Raw genomic sequence first — 14,734 nt, 5'->3', positions numbered from 1 at the left:
AAGCCAAAGGAGCAACCCAGGGAACCCCAGGCTGTACAAGCTCACTTTGGTGAGGAGTAAGCCATCAATATCTCTTGGGTGGTATTTCTGGGACCTTTAAAGAGAAGAATGTGTCCAAAAGCAGTCAGCATGGACTTTCAAAGGGTAAAGCATGCCTCACCAAGCTGACTGCCTTCATGATGAAGTAACTGCATTTGTGCATGAGGGGACAATAGTGGATGTTGGTCACCTCAACTTCAGCAAGATTTGTGACATGTTCTCCCTCACTATTCTTGTACCCAAGTTAGGACATTACATTCTGGAAGGGCAGACAAACAGATGGGTGAAACACCAGTTGGATGATCGGGCTGAGAGAGCAGTGGTGAAGGGGTCATACCCTACCTGAAGGCCAGTGGGACATACTGGGGCATCATGGGGCAGCACAGGGAACACTCCTGGGCCCTGTGCAATTGAAAAGCTGTATCCATGACCCAGAGGAGGCAACTCTCACCATGTTTTGCAAGAACAAATGCTGGATTCTGCACGTCAGATGAAATAATGCCGGGCACAAGTATAGACTGGGAGAGGAGTGGCTGGAGAGCAGCCCTGCAGAGAGGGATCTGGGGGTGCTGGCTGGCAGGGGGCTCAACAGGAGTCAGCAGTGTGCCCTGGCAGCCAAGAGGGCAAACCACACCCTGGGGTGCAGTATAACGAGGGGCTCAAAAGAGGGGATGTTGTGGTTTAACCCCAGTCGGCAACTAAGCACCACCCAGCCGCTCGCTCACCCTCCCTCCCACAGTGGGATGGGGGAAAGAATCAGAAAAAAAAAGTAAAACCCGTGGGTTGAGATAAAGACAGTTTAATATGACCGCAGAGAAAGGGGAAATACTAATACTAATACTAATACTAATACTAATACTAATACTAATAAAAAAAAGAATATACCAAACAAGTGATGCACAATCACCACCTGCTGACCGATGCCCAGACCGTCCCCGAGCATCGATCGCTGCCCCCCGGCAAACTCTCTCCAGTACATATACTGAGCATAATGTCATACGGTATGGAATATCCCTTTGGCCAGTTTGGGTCAGCTGTCCTGGCTGTGCTCCCTCCCAGCTTCTTGTGCACCAGGCAGAGCATGGGAAGCTGTAAAATCCTTGACTAGGATAAAGACTGCTTAGCAACAAGTAAACCATCAGTGTGTTATCAACATTATTCTCATCCTAAATCCAAACCACAGCACTATACCAAGTACTAGGAAGAAAATTAATTCTATCCCAGCTGAAACCAGGACAGAGGATTATCCTGCTCTATTTAGCAGTGGTGCAGACTCACTTGGAGTACTGTGTGCAGTTCTGGGCCCCACAACTGAAGAAGGATGTAAGGTACTTGAATACGTCCAGAGGAGGGCACCAAAGCTGGTGAAAGGGCCGGAAGAAATGTCCTTTGAGGAGTGGCTGAGGACACTGGGCTTGTCTAGTTTGGAGAAAAGGAGGTGGAGGGCTGACCTCATTGCCCTCTACAGCTTCCTGAGGAGGGGAAGTGGAGAGGGAGGTGTTGATTGCTTCAACCTGGGATCCAGGGACAGGACACGGGGAAATGGTTCAAAGCTGCACCAGGGGAGGTTTAGACTGGACATTAGGAAGCATTTCTTTACCAAGAGGGTGGTCAAACGCTGGAACAGGCTTCCTAGAGAGGTGGTCGATGCCCCATGCGTGTCAGTGTTTAAGAGGCATTTGGACAATGCCCTTAATAACAAGATTTATCTTTTGGTCAGACCTGAAGTGGCCAGGTATTTGGACAAGATGATCCTTGTAGGTCCCTTCCAAATGAACTATTCCGTTCTATGCTATTCTGTTCTGTTCTATTCTGTTCTGTTCTCTATATATACCTGTACAGGGTGGATCCCTCCAGCAGCTGGGCTCAGATGCTCAGTCTCCTCAGTAGCTGCCCGGGATACCAGCCTCCCCAGGTGCACACACCTGGACATATGAGCCCCCTGAGGCTGCAACCCCATTCCAGATGCTGCTACAGACCACCCCACTCACACACACACACACACACACACAGACACACACACTCTCTTAAGTCCAGTCACTCCGGTCTCTCAGTTGCTGGCACTAATGACATACGGGCTGTCTGACCCCCTGGTCCTTCTCCAGTTGCTGCACTCATCCCCCTGTGCTCACATGTTCACGCAGAAGAGAGATTCCCCCACACAGCAATGAGCTAGAAATTAAGTTTAACGAGAAGACAGGACAGACTGCACTGGTCGGGGTCCTCCCCTACACTTCCCATAATAAAAGTCCTGTGCAATCCAAAAATGCTCTTCCCCTGCATCCCATAATGTGTCCTACGCCCCTAGGCGACAATTCCCTTAGTCCAAATGGTGATCCAGAGAGCTGCTCGCAGTGACTCATCTTGGTGGGTTTCACACCTGGACAACGGGGCTGATGGCTCTCGCAGGGCAGCCCTGGAAGGAGCTGGGACAAGATGTTCCTTCCTCAGGATCCTGTCCTTTGGGTTCCCACCTGCCACGGTGCCTCTGTGCTCTTCTCGCTTTGTGGAGATGGGCTCTTGATGAGCTGGTGGCTCTCCTGTGACAGGTCTGGGAGCAGCTGGGGCAGGGTGTTAACTGAGTTACTCCTCCTGCCATCGGTAGTGCACATGAGCTTCTTCTCACTTAACCTAACACAACCCAACAAGAACATGCATCTCCTGAGGCAGATGTATTTGCAGGTTACATACCTATACACTGGTATTATTTAGCATATTTAACATAGCAGCTTATTGGAATTGCTGTCCAGAAATGCATCAGGATTAGGGGAAAAGCTCTGCTGTTACACGGGCAATGGCTTCATTCAGGGCCAGTAGCACAGTCTTGTTTCTAAGACTGTAGATGAATGGATTTAAGACTGGGTACAAGACAGTGTTCAGCAAAGCCACAATTCTGTTTGTCTCCAAGGAAACATCTCCGGAAGGACGCACATAGAGAGCAATGCAGCTCCCATATGCAATGGCCAAGGTGGTGAGGTGGGAAGAACATGTAGTAAAAGCTTTTTTCCTCCCAGCGGCTGCTGGCAGGTGCAGAATACAGAAAAGGATGCCCATGTAAAATGCCAGAGTTAAACATAAGGAACCCAGTAGGATAAACGATAACAAAACAGAGTCTGTTTTCCAAAGGAGGCTGGGGTCAGAGCAGGACAATGTGAACAAGGGGGAGTTGTCACAAAAAAAATGGTGGATCTTGTTCGAGCCACAGAAAGTCAGCTTGTAGAGGAGGACCAGACGGTAACTGAAGGCTGTGATGCCTATGACCCAAGCAGCAGCAACCAGGTGGATGCAGAGCTGAGGCTTCATGGTGGCAGCATAACGCAAAGGCTGGCAGATGGCAACGTAGCGGTCAAAGGACATGACAGCAAGTAGAACAAACTCTATACAGCCCAGGGCAAAATAGAAACAGGACTGGGCAAAGCAGCTGCTTAGTGAGATTGTTCTCCTACCAGAACTCAGGATCACAAACAATTTGATGCTTGTGGAGGATGTGAACCAGATTTCCAGGAAGGCCAGATTGCTGATGAAAAAGTACATGGGGGTTTGCAGGCGGTGATCCACACACACGAGGAAAATGATGGTTGTGTTCCCCATCACTGTTGTCAGGTATATGAGCAGAAGGAGCAGAGAGAGAAATAGCTGCAGGCTTTGATCAAGTCCTGAGAAACCCTCTAGGATGAACTCAGTAACTGCAGTTTCATTTTCTGCTCCCATGCTGAATTTCAGTTCATCCTGCCGAGACAGGAAGATGGCAAAACCCAAGTGTGATTATTTCACCGTCTGGATGAAAGGAATCCTTCCTTCTCTGCTTCTTTCCTTGCTTGCAGTCTTCCTCCTATAGAGCACAGAGAGAGAGAGAGACCTTCAAGCCTTTCTCACCCCCTGATTTTTCTGGTTTACATTTCAGTTTGAGTCCTCAGAGAATTTGTTGTCGTCTTTCTACCTTTCTCAAACACTCCCAAAGGATTCTTTCTCCAGAGCAGAAGATTTAAAGAGGCTGTGAGCTATTTCACCCCATTCCTGGCAAATTCCACATTCACTCAGACCTATTGCAAACATCTGTCACACCTATGTGCCAAACTCATCTCTTCTATTGTACAAATGCTAAACCATCAAATGAAATGAAATGAAATATATATGTTGAAAGCTATTCTTTCTACTTTTCAGAGGTACTTGCCTTTTTGCACTAGGAATTCCTGAGAATCTCTTGTTTTCAAAATAAGTAATATCCATTATCTCTTTTGTAATCCCCTGCTTCCTTCCACACCTTCTTGCTCTCTGTTTCTTCAGGAAAGGGGGTGGGAGTGGAATAGGGACCAAGTATAACTTGTCTTCATTCGTACTCTAAATAATGACTGAAATGTATGACAACTCCACACAGTCTGTCACACAATCTCATCTGACATCCGTCTGCACTGAAACACGCTTGTTTCCAAAGAGTTGCTCATTGCTATTGTTATCAAATGTCCTGACGTAAACGCAGAGCAAGAGAAGAGCATCTGGAAGGGATTTGTAACCTATCTTTTGCATGCCAGTTATAGGTTGGGAGGAACCAGCCTCTAGCGTTTTCTCTTGTTTCCTTTGACTATAGAGGGAGCCTGGGGAAAACCAGTTCTCACAGGCACCTGCAGCGAAGCAGATGAAACTCACTATTCAAGTCTCAAATCACTCATTTATTAAGGTTGTTTGGTTTTTTTAAATATCAAAATAGACATCTAACAGAAGGAAGCACAAGAAAACTATATGCAATAAAGACTGATGTTTGTCCCTTCATCTTTATATTTGTTTTTAGACATGGAAAGGAGCAGAGCAGATGACTGCAAAAGCGGGATGATTCCAAGTGCAAGGGGAGGAGAGGGAGAGGAGGAGAAGGTGGGTTTGAAGCAGTGAAACTGATCTTCTCCACAGGCTGTGTTGTCCCCTTAGGCTCTGTCCCAGGGCAGAATGGGTAGCACTTCCACAAGGAGTAAAATGGGAAGATCAGTACAGGGCAGTGCTCCATGTTTGCACTGACATTTTAGCTTGGGGCTCAGGCTAGTCTTAGATCCCAAATGCCCAGCTTGTTCTTTGCCTCTAGTCTGGCACAGGGGAAGCTCTGCACTCATTTTCTGAGATTAAACCCCTGGCTGTATTTGAGCAAAAGCTCAAGCTCAGTCACCTACAGCAGTATGAGCGTAGTGAATCAGTGAATGAGAGGGGGCAGTCCCAGTGTCCATTTTCTGGGTCAGTTCAAACACTCAAAGGGTTGTGTCTTCTTACTCTCCTGAGTGACACCTCAGTTCTCTAAAATTGTTCTTCTCCTGAATGCACTTTCCTAGGGGAACCTGCAAATTTGCAGGCAGCTTACAACAAAGCAGCTTCTCTTCAGGCCCCGCATCGTCAAGCATGCAGCCGGCATATGCCATAGTGAGTGAAGAAATATAGAGTATGCAGGGGAAGGATATCCAGGTGAAGAAGGCCTTGTTGTGCCTTTGCACAGAGGTTATCCTCAGGACAGTGCATATAACGTAGGCATAAACCACAGAGGTCAGTGTGAAGGAGCTCAGCAACACAGCGGAGAAGAGAGCAACGCTCATGTTTCATAGTAGCTGGTGCCCATGCGGGCTGCTCTCAGCAAAGGGATGATGCCGCAGAAGAAGCAGTCTCTGCAGTGGGCACAGAGGGTCTAATGGCATACAGGATGGTGGGGCTGAGCGTGGAGAGAGATGCCATTCCCCAGCAGCTAAAGATGAGCATGGAGCACAGCCAGGAGTTGGTAAGGACAGAGTCGTGTGAGGGGTTGCAAATGGCCCTGCAGCAATCGAAACACATCACAACACATAGGTTAAACTCAGCTGTGCTGACGGAGAAGAAGGGACTTGTAAGCAGCCACAGAGATATCTTAATCTCCAGCATGAGACTGACAAACATGTCAGGGGAAATGACCAGAGTGAACCAAATATCCAAGAAGGAGCAGGTGCTGCGGAAGGGATGCCTGGGGCTGTGGCACTAGTGGTGGAGCCAAAGGATGGCAATGGTGACTGCATTCCCCATGACAGTGAGCAGAGAAATCACCAGCAGCAGTGTGAAAAGGAGGGGTTTTAAATCGTGAAGGACTGAAAAGGCCTCCAGGAAAAGTATTCTTGCTCTGGTATGGTTGTGAGGATCCATTTTGGTACCCAGTCAGTTGAAGGTGTGGCAAGGGCAAGTAATACCGTGCTTGGTGAAATTAATCTTGTTACCTTTGTCACCATTCCCTTCCCTTTTCTTAGGTTTCCTCCTCCTTCTTTCGTGGGCCTCAGAGCAGATGCCTAATTTCTCCAGTGTGGCAATCTGCTGTACCTCCACTATCCTGCCGCGGCTGCTGGCCAGCTTCCTAACCAGGGACAGAACCGTTTCTGCTCAAGGCTGCATGACACAGTTCTTTTTCTTTGCCTGTTGTGCAGGTACCGAGTGTCATCTGCTGGCCACCATGTCCTATGATCGGTACTTGGCCATATGTCACCCCCTGCTCTATGCCAGCCTCATGAAGCAGAAGCTCTGTCTCCTGCTGGCGGCTGGGTCTTGGCTAGCAGGATTACTAATGTCTACCAGAGTCACTGGGCTACTTTCCAAGTTACACTTCTGTGGTCCCAATGCAATTGATCACTTCTTCTGTGATTTTGCCCCATTGCTGGAGCTCGCCTGCAGTGACACCACGGTGCTTAGACTGGTTACTTTCATCATCTGCTTTCTGGATGTGGTCTTCCCCTTTGTGTTCACCTTGGTATCCTATATCTGCATCATAGCTGCGATCCTGAGGATCCCAGCCACCACGGGGAGGCAGAAGGCCTTCTCCACCTGCTCCTCTCACCTCATCATGGTCACTGCTTTCTATGGTACCCTCATCGTTGTCTATATGATGCCCAGAACAGCCTCACTGAGGCAGCTCAATACAGTGCCATCCTTTTTCTACACCATCCTCACACCCATGGCCAATCCACTCCTCTACAGCCTGCGGAACAGGCAAGTCAAGGGGGCTCTTGGAAATGCCCTCAGAAAGACTGTGGCCTGCATCGAGAGCTCCTACTAGTTGTGATCCACCAGGAATAAACAGGTTGTGGTTGTGTCAAGTGTGGACAACTCAGAAGTGCAGATTTTGTGTACCAGGTATATCTTTAGAAGTGCAGAATCTGGGGACTGTTTGGGGAATGAGAAGTGGGAAAAGAGAACTTGTGTCTTAAGGAAATACATCTCTGGTGCTGAAGAGGGTAAAAAACTTCCCTGGCTTTCTTCTTGCTTTAAAGTAACCACAGTTGTGATCCTGCAAGTGGGAGCTGTTGAAATGCCACACCTGCCCAGGAGAGGCAGAAAACTTACTCTAAACATGCTGTTTTCTCTTCCATTACCCAGCCAAGCTGAGGGGTGGGGTTCCTGTGTGTCTGGGATTCCGCAGGACATCTTCATATTGACAGTGAGAAGGGGGAAGTTGAATCAAGCCCTTCCACTGGACATGTCTAAATCTGAGTAGATGAATCCCATCCCTCCTGTTCTCCGGGCTGTCTAGCAGAGGAGAACTGTGAAAGCTAGTCTGATAGGGCCAGCCCCTCTGGAAAAAAAAAAAAAAAAAAAGTAGATCCTTCTTCAGAAGAAGGGTACCTGAGCTGGGCCTCACCTTCCCAAATTTTTTAACACAGTAATCATTACTTTCCATTTCTTTCCTTCTCCTAATCTGACCCCCCTCCAGCCCCCCTCCCCCAATGTAATTACCTATTTGTTTCCCACTGGCTGACTTCAATATTGCAACCTGAGTCCTCCTGTTTTCTTCTTTCTTGCAAAAGAGAGTGAGGTCATGCTCATGGGCCATGACTGAGCACATCCACCCCCAGCAGCGGGCTTTCCCCATTTCCTAGGCTGAGGCATGCGCACAAGATGGAAATGTCTCCATCACCCCTGATTTGCGGAAGGGCCTTCAGCCCTGACATACTCCCACAACACACTTATTCCTCCTCCACCCACAGACGTAAATCCCTTCCCACTTCCAGGCTCAAATCATGGTTGCAAGAATTTGATGCATTTCAGAGGAGGCCTTGAGCTTCTTGGATCTTCTTGGTGCTTATGGCAATGTTCCTGGCTCCCTCCAGATTTGATGGACTTCCTGTCTATAACAAGACTTTCTGACAAGCTTTTATGAAATGTTTGTTTTTCCCCTAAACCCTCTCTGCTAGGCAGGGGTTCGGCAGGGAAAAATCTATGGCACTGGGCAACACAATTGCCCCAGCTGTACCACCCTGAGGACACCATCCCTGCGGGTGGTCCAACCATCAACCTTTGGGTTAACAGCTGAGCATGCTCACCCACCCTGCCACAGGGACCCCAGCCAGGGCTGTCCCCGGGCACTGCTTTGCTGTCAGGACAGACATCAGTGCTGAAGGAATGGGAAGGTCCCTGAGCCCAGCCCCCTTCCCCAGCCCCATGGAGATGGAAGCCTGCTGTTCACCTCACCTGCAGGGCTGCTAGGGAACAGAGGGGTGCAGGGGGAGGCCCGGTGCCTGGAAGAGGGGGTATAAGATTTCTGCCTCCATGTGCCCTCCACAGCATGCCCTGGGATGCCATCGGAGCCTGGGGGCACATCAGTCCAGGGAGGGCATTTCCCTCACCCTGTTGCACTGCTGCTGCTGTGGAGCAGGGGACAGATGTGGCACAGATGGCTGTTGCTCTGGGTGGCAGAGGAGGCTCCTCTCCATCAACACATCCCAAAGTGGGCCAGCGTGTGGGAGCAGCACCTGCAGCAGGAGCCTCCTTCTGCCCCACTGCCCTGCAGAGACCTTGAAGAGGCAGTGCTCTGCAGTGCAGCCCTGTGCCAGGATCAGGCCCCAGCAGAGAGGCAGTCCCAACTTCCCCCATCTCAGAAGGATTCAAGTGCTGTTTTCTGCAGAGGGTCCCTGGGCACCCAGGGGAATACAGGACTTGTCATAGGCACATCACGGGAGGAGAGTGCCTCTCCTGCTGGCAGGTGTCAGGGGGATGTAGCTCAGTGGCAGAGCACCTGCTTTGCATGTGGGAGGTCCTGGGTTCAATCCCCAGCATCTCCAGGGGTACTTTTGCCCTGACTCCCCAGCCTCAGGCAGGTGCAGGCTGGAGCTTGGGCACTGGTCCTCTCCAGGCCCTGTGGGCCTGCCCTGCCCACCCAGGGCTTGCCTGTGGGGTGAGGAGGGCTGTGGGTGCTGCCTCTGCTGAGCCCCCTCTTGGAGGAGAAGCAGGCAGCTGTGCTGGACCTGAGCTCAGGTCACTGCCCAGCACCACAGACCCACCCCACCGCCCAGGGACAATGCTTGGCAGCAGAGTGTGGGGAAACCTCAGGGAGGGGAGAGGTGTCAGCAGCACACTAGGAATCATTTCTGGCTGCACTGAGAGATGTGGTGTGAGGGTTCTGGTCCAGCCCTTTGGGACCAGGGCCACACTGCCCTGGTGGCTTTCCAGGGATAAGGGTCTGACATTGTCCTGTCTCCAGGTGGAGATCCCATACCGCATAGGGAAGCACTCCTCTGTGGCAGCAGGTAGGGCTGTCTGAGTTGGATGAGCCTGGGAAGGGCTGTGGGACTCCCAGCTTTGACATTTCTTATCCTGACTCTGTCTCCAAGTGCTTCTGCTTCCACCATCACCACTGGCTTAAGCAGAGCCTCAGCTCAGGGCATGTGGAGCTCCTGAGGTCAGACACAGCCCACAGACATGGGGCTGGTGGCCACCTCTTGTTCCTGGGGTGTTTGGTGTCTCTGTCGATGCTGCGCTGGTGGGATCAGGGGGGCACAGGCCTGTCCACAGCCGTGCACAGGTGGGAAGGGCCAGATGGTGCCTTGGCTGGTCCCGCAGCTAAAACACCCACAACCAAACTGGTGTGTGAGACATGGCCTTTCACTGCAGGGTGCTCAGCCCCCAGGAACAGTGAGCCCAAACTAAGAGAAATAAGGCTGCTCTCCTGTTGGCTTTCCACAGCCGTGCTCTCCCCAGTGTGGGGCAGCAGTGCTGAGAGTTGGGGGTCTCACTGTGACCCCCCTCAGGTAGGTCCTCAGAAGCTGCAGGAGACAGCACAGATCTGGGGCACAGTGACAATCCTGCTTTTCTGCAGAGAACAGACACAGCCCACAGTGCCAGACTGTTCACGTCCAAGAATGCCAGGGCTGGAGCTTATCCCAGTGGGAGTTTTCCAGGGGATGGAGGCTGTGCTTGCAGTGCCCATGTTATGTCACCCATTACCGTGGGAGTCTCGCCCTGGGAATGCTGCTCTCCCATGGGTATGGGTATGGAGCAGAGAGATGTGTGAGCCTGGGCTTCCTTCAGATCCCCCAGGGTCCCCCCAGGGGTGGAGGAGCTCCCAGCAGGGAATGGGGCAATGCAGAAGTGGGAGAGGATGTTGGTGACAGCCGCCTCCTGTCCTCTTCTCCTCTAGGGCCAGATCCTGCTGTTGGCAGCAGTACTGAGCTGCAGCAACTCCCCACAGGGAGCCAACACACCTTCCAGGCTGCAGCAGAGGAGCCTTTCAGGGAAGCGCTGGAGGGGTGTGGACACCCACCAGTGGGAGCAGGGAGGGCAGTTTGGGCTCCAGGTCCTGCCCAAGTGTCAAACTCTTCTCCCCTCCTGGCTTCTGTGCTTTTTCTGCCCATGGGCGCAGGGGCTGGTGAAAGGAGGAGAGGGACCCTGGCTCAGCTCCCAGCAGCACCTGTTTTAGGGGAGGGACACAAAATCTCCTCTGCCATGGAAATGTGCCCACATGAGCATCCTCCTGCATGGGTCCTTCTCCAGGCCAGGGGCCAGACCACGGCTTTTGGCTGCAGCACACATCTCGTGGGGATCCTTTCTCCATCCCCCGGCCCTCCAACAGCGCTGAGGGAAAGGTGCCCCCATCCCCCCTGCTCCCATCCCTCCTGTACCTGCAGACAAGTACTGCCCCGACACAAATCCAAACTGACATCCCTGGCGAGGCAGCAGGAGGGCAGGGGTGGGGGCTGGAGGGGAGCAGGAGGAGGGGGTCCCAGGGCTGCCATAGGGCCTTACAGCCCCTGCTCAGGAAGAAGGCAGCTCTGTGCCTGTGACAAGAGTGCTCAGGGTCTGTGAGGGCCCAAGGCAGCAGGAACAGCCCATGGAGACTGGGGTCCTGGCAGAGCATGAGGAGAGGGAATTCCAGCCCCGAGTGTCCCAGAAAGTGGCTCTGCACCCTGTGCTGGGGCAGTGTGGAGCACAGCTGCCTCCTAACCATTGTGGGAGGTAATCCATGGGCCATGATCCCCGCTGGGGCTGGCTGGGGTGTTCAGGGCACTGCAGCCACCTTAGGACTCACTTCTGTGGGGCCACAGCCCAGGGCTTACCCTGACATGGCAGCTCTGTCATGGCCTCTGCACTGTGGGGCCAGTGTGGCCCAGGCAGGGCCTGGGGGAAAGAGCAGCTGGAAACCCCAGGGTGAGGAAATGGGTGCTCCCACTGGGGTGCATCACGGCACCTATCAGAGAGCCATTTTGACTGGAAACTGCCTGTGGCCAGCAGGATGGAAATGGCTCTGTCAGCAGGATTATTCCCCAGGCACCAGGGGCTCTCGCAGCCCCACAGCCTGACCCCGAGCCTGCTGTCCCTGAGACGTGCCCCTTCCCTACCACTGTGTCTTTGTTCTCTGCTCCCCTGAGCAGCCTCAGGGAGATGACCCGACACCTGGGCAGGCAAGCAGCAGCTCTGGGTCAAAGCCCCCAGAGACTTTTAATAAGAACCAATATGGATGCACAGTGTGAAAATGGGAATAAAAATAGAGGAAACTCCCAGGCATTTCTGCTGCCCATGGTAAAGGGAGACGGTTCCCTGGTGCTCACAGCTCTCCCAGCTGCACAGGCCTCTCCTCCCTCCTGCCTGCACCCAGCTGCACAGCAGGGATGGGCTCTCCTGGCCTGGGGCTCAGGGACTGTTGGGCACCAAGCTCCGCTGTCACAGCCTTTGTGTCCTCACGGGGATGTGCCAGAGACACCTCTTCAGCATCATCATAGCCCATGCTCCCCAGGAACAGGGACGAGGTGTCTCCTTCAGCTCCAGGGACCCCAGCACTTCTCTGGGAGCACAGGCTGCTCCCTGCAAGCAGCAAGGCAGGACACTGCAGTTTGCCGCATGGGGTCTGTGCATCACCTTCCTCCCCACTCCTCACCACATTCAGCTCCTTCTCCCACCCCAAGTCCCTCCAAGGACAACTCCTGGGTCAGGTTCCCCCTTCCCAGGAGGTCTGGGTGTCAGTACGGTAGCAACTTGGGTGGCACCAGGGATGGCACCCCAGGAACCAGCAACGCTATCTTTCCCTCTCACCTCCGAATGCATCCCTGGGCCCTGCTCTCTCCTCTGGTGCCCCGGACATTTCCCAAGCTCCCTGCCCAGGGGCAGCATCATCCCCAGGGTCAGAAACCTCCCTGGCATCATCATAGCCATCCACTGGGTCACCTCCGGGCAGGACAAGAACATCTGAAAGGAGAGGGCAGCTGGTGACAGTGAGAAGACACATCCTGCAGAGCAGAGGATGTGAGGATGCGCAGGGACACAGGGCTGACACACTGGTGTTGGCAGCACCACAGGAAGCCCCCATGTCCTCCCCATCTGTGATGGTGACACTCTGTGACACCTCTGTCCACCACATGGCTTCAGGGAGATCAGCCCCTTCCTGCCTCCATTACCTGGTGCTGATCCCACACCATCCTCCTCCTCGCTGTCGCCAGGGGAGGGCTGCAGCTGGGTCAGGGACTCCTCTGAATAGGAGCCTGGCGAGATGCACAGCAGGTGTTAGGGAGCAAGCCCCATGGACCTGTCTCATGGTCAGTGCTGCTGGGGAATGGGGACCCACAGAGCTGGGGCTGCATGGGGAGGAGGGCTGGGAATCTACCCTGCTCCCCCAGGACAAACGCTGTCTCAAAGGTGCTCCCAGAGCTGCCCTAGCGCAGCCCTTCCCTCACTCCTCGGGTGTCACATGGGGTGCAGGGGCAGGAAGAGAGGGGCTGTCCAGCTGGGATGGGCAAAGCTGGTTGGGAGGAAGCTCCTCTCCCGGGCCCAGGACCTGGATGCTCTCCCCACAGACCACACAGCCCCAGCGCTGCAGGGACCATGGGCTGGGAGGCTTCAGGGGATCAGCCCTGTGTTGGGGCCAGGGAAAAGGGTCCTGCAGATGGGCCTGCAGGGAGGACCCACACCCACCTGAGTGACCAAACCTTGCCTGCTTCTCCCACACTGGGCTGTAACCAACCTCCTCATACACGGCCTCGGGGAAGAGCTCCTGAGCCCTCCTGGAGCCTGGGGACAGAGGCAGGGCTGGCACAGGGACAGGCAGAGGGGCGATGGGACACCACTGTGCTCCCCCAAACCTGTTCCTTTGGCCAGCCCAGGACTGGTCTGACAGCACAGCCCCACTGCGCTGTCCAGGCACGGCCGCCACATCCCCAGTGAGGGCAACATTGCTGTGGAGATTATCTGGGGCAGCATCACCCTCGCATCATCCTTTCGGAGACAGCACTCATGCCCCTCTGGCCCCTGGGTCATTCCCCCCTTATCTGACCTTGGAGCAGCTCCCATGTTTCCTCTCCACCCGGAGCTGCCCCTTGTCTGCCCCATGGGCCTATAGCAGGGCCCCTGCCCTGCCGGGGGATGGACGAGCATGGGCAGGGCTGGGCAGAGGGACAGCTTGGGGGCCTGACACCATGGAGGTGGACTCTACTGCCCCATGCTCCTCCTGCCATCTCCCTTGCCCCAGAGCCCCCTCCAGCACTACCCAGAGCACTGCCAGCCTTGGCCATCTCCACTCTGCCATTTCTCTCCGCGCCCCATCACTACCTCCCCCCGCCTCTGGGCTCTCTCCACCCCTTGCTGCTGGTGCCCCATGGCCAGGCAGTCAATGGGGTGGTGCATGGGACAGGTGGCAGCACACAGTCTCATCCCCCCAGCTCTGCCTGTACCCCTCAGTGGCACCCCGCAGCACCCCACAGCCCTTCCAGGAGGCATGGTCCCTGGGACTGCTATGGAAGGACCCACCTCTGCGCCCAGCCCTGGCGCTTAGCACTTGCCCAGCCAGGAGGGCCAGGAGCAGGCAGAGAAGGGCCCCCAGGATGATGCAGATGATGATGGGCACTGAGACTCTCCCGCTGCTGGTCAAACGATTTCGGGTAGGATCTGCATGGGCAAGAACATGGAAGGGGCAACACCAGGCCTGGGAGAGGTGGGGCCAGCACCAGTCCTGACTCCCATCACTCAAGGCAGAAGGCAGCAAAGGGTGGAGGACCCCAGGGCTGAGTAATGGGGAAGCTTCCACCCTGCTGAGGAAATTACAGCCCTCCCCAACTCTCCCACCACCACCCCAGTGCCTCCTCCTGGGAGCTTCACACCCCAGCAAGGAGCCCCTTCCATCCAGCTGTGGGTCACAGCCTGGTGCTGGGGATACCCAGCCTCGGGCGGGAGGACAAGTTACCTGCTCGGGGTGGGGATGCTGCTGTCCTGGCTGGAGCTGCAGAGGAGGAAAAGGAGAGCTGGGCTGAGAGGACGGGTGTGCGGGTACTGGGGAGCCTCCTTCCCAACACGCCCTGGGTGTGTCTGGAGATGTCCCTGACACATCCCACCCAAACTGTAGTGCTAGAAAGTAGTGCTAGAAAGGGAGGCCGGGACAGGGCCCATGGCCTCTGCTCTGGGCGGCAGGCAGGATGGCACAGGCAGCCCAGGGGACAGCCCTGGG

The 14,734-nt window shown here is 54.1% G+C and overlaps 1 protein-coding gene across 1 annotated transcript; it reads right to left on the bottom strand.

The window, feature by feature from the left end:
• Positions 1-2,802: 2,802 nt before the first annotated feature.
• LOC309603841 (olfactory receptor 6E1-like) lies at positions 2,803-3,750 on the bottom strand (the record flags this gene model as incomplete). Its single annotated transcript, XM_082338738.1, has 1 exon — positions 2,803-3,750. One exon carries the CDS (start codon positions 3,748-3,750, stop codon positions 2,803-2,805), a length of 948 nt encoding a protein of 315 aa, XP_082194864.1.
• Positions 3,751-14,734: the final 10,984 nt, after the last annotated feature.

This window comes from Platalea leucorodia (genome assembly GCF_965183815.1).
Source record: "Platalea leucorodia genome assembly, contig: HAP1_HAP1_SCAFFOLD_210, whole genome shotgun sequence".
In the NCBI taxonomy this organism is placed as follows: domain Eukaryota; kingdom Metazoa; phylum Chordata; class Aves; order Pelecaniformes; family Threskiornithidae; genus Platalea; species Platalea leucorodia.
Note: the sequence above shows the minus strand (reverse complement) of the source record. Positions and strands in the feature narration are given on the sequence as shown.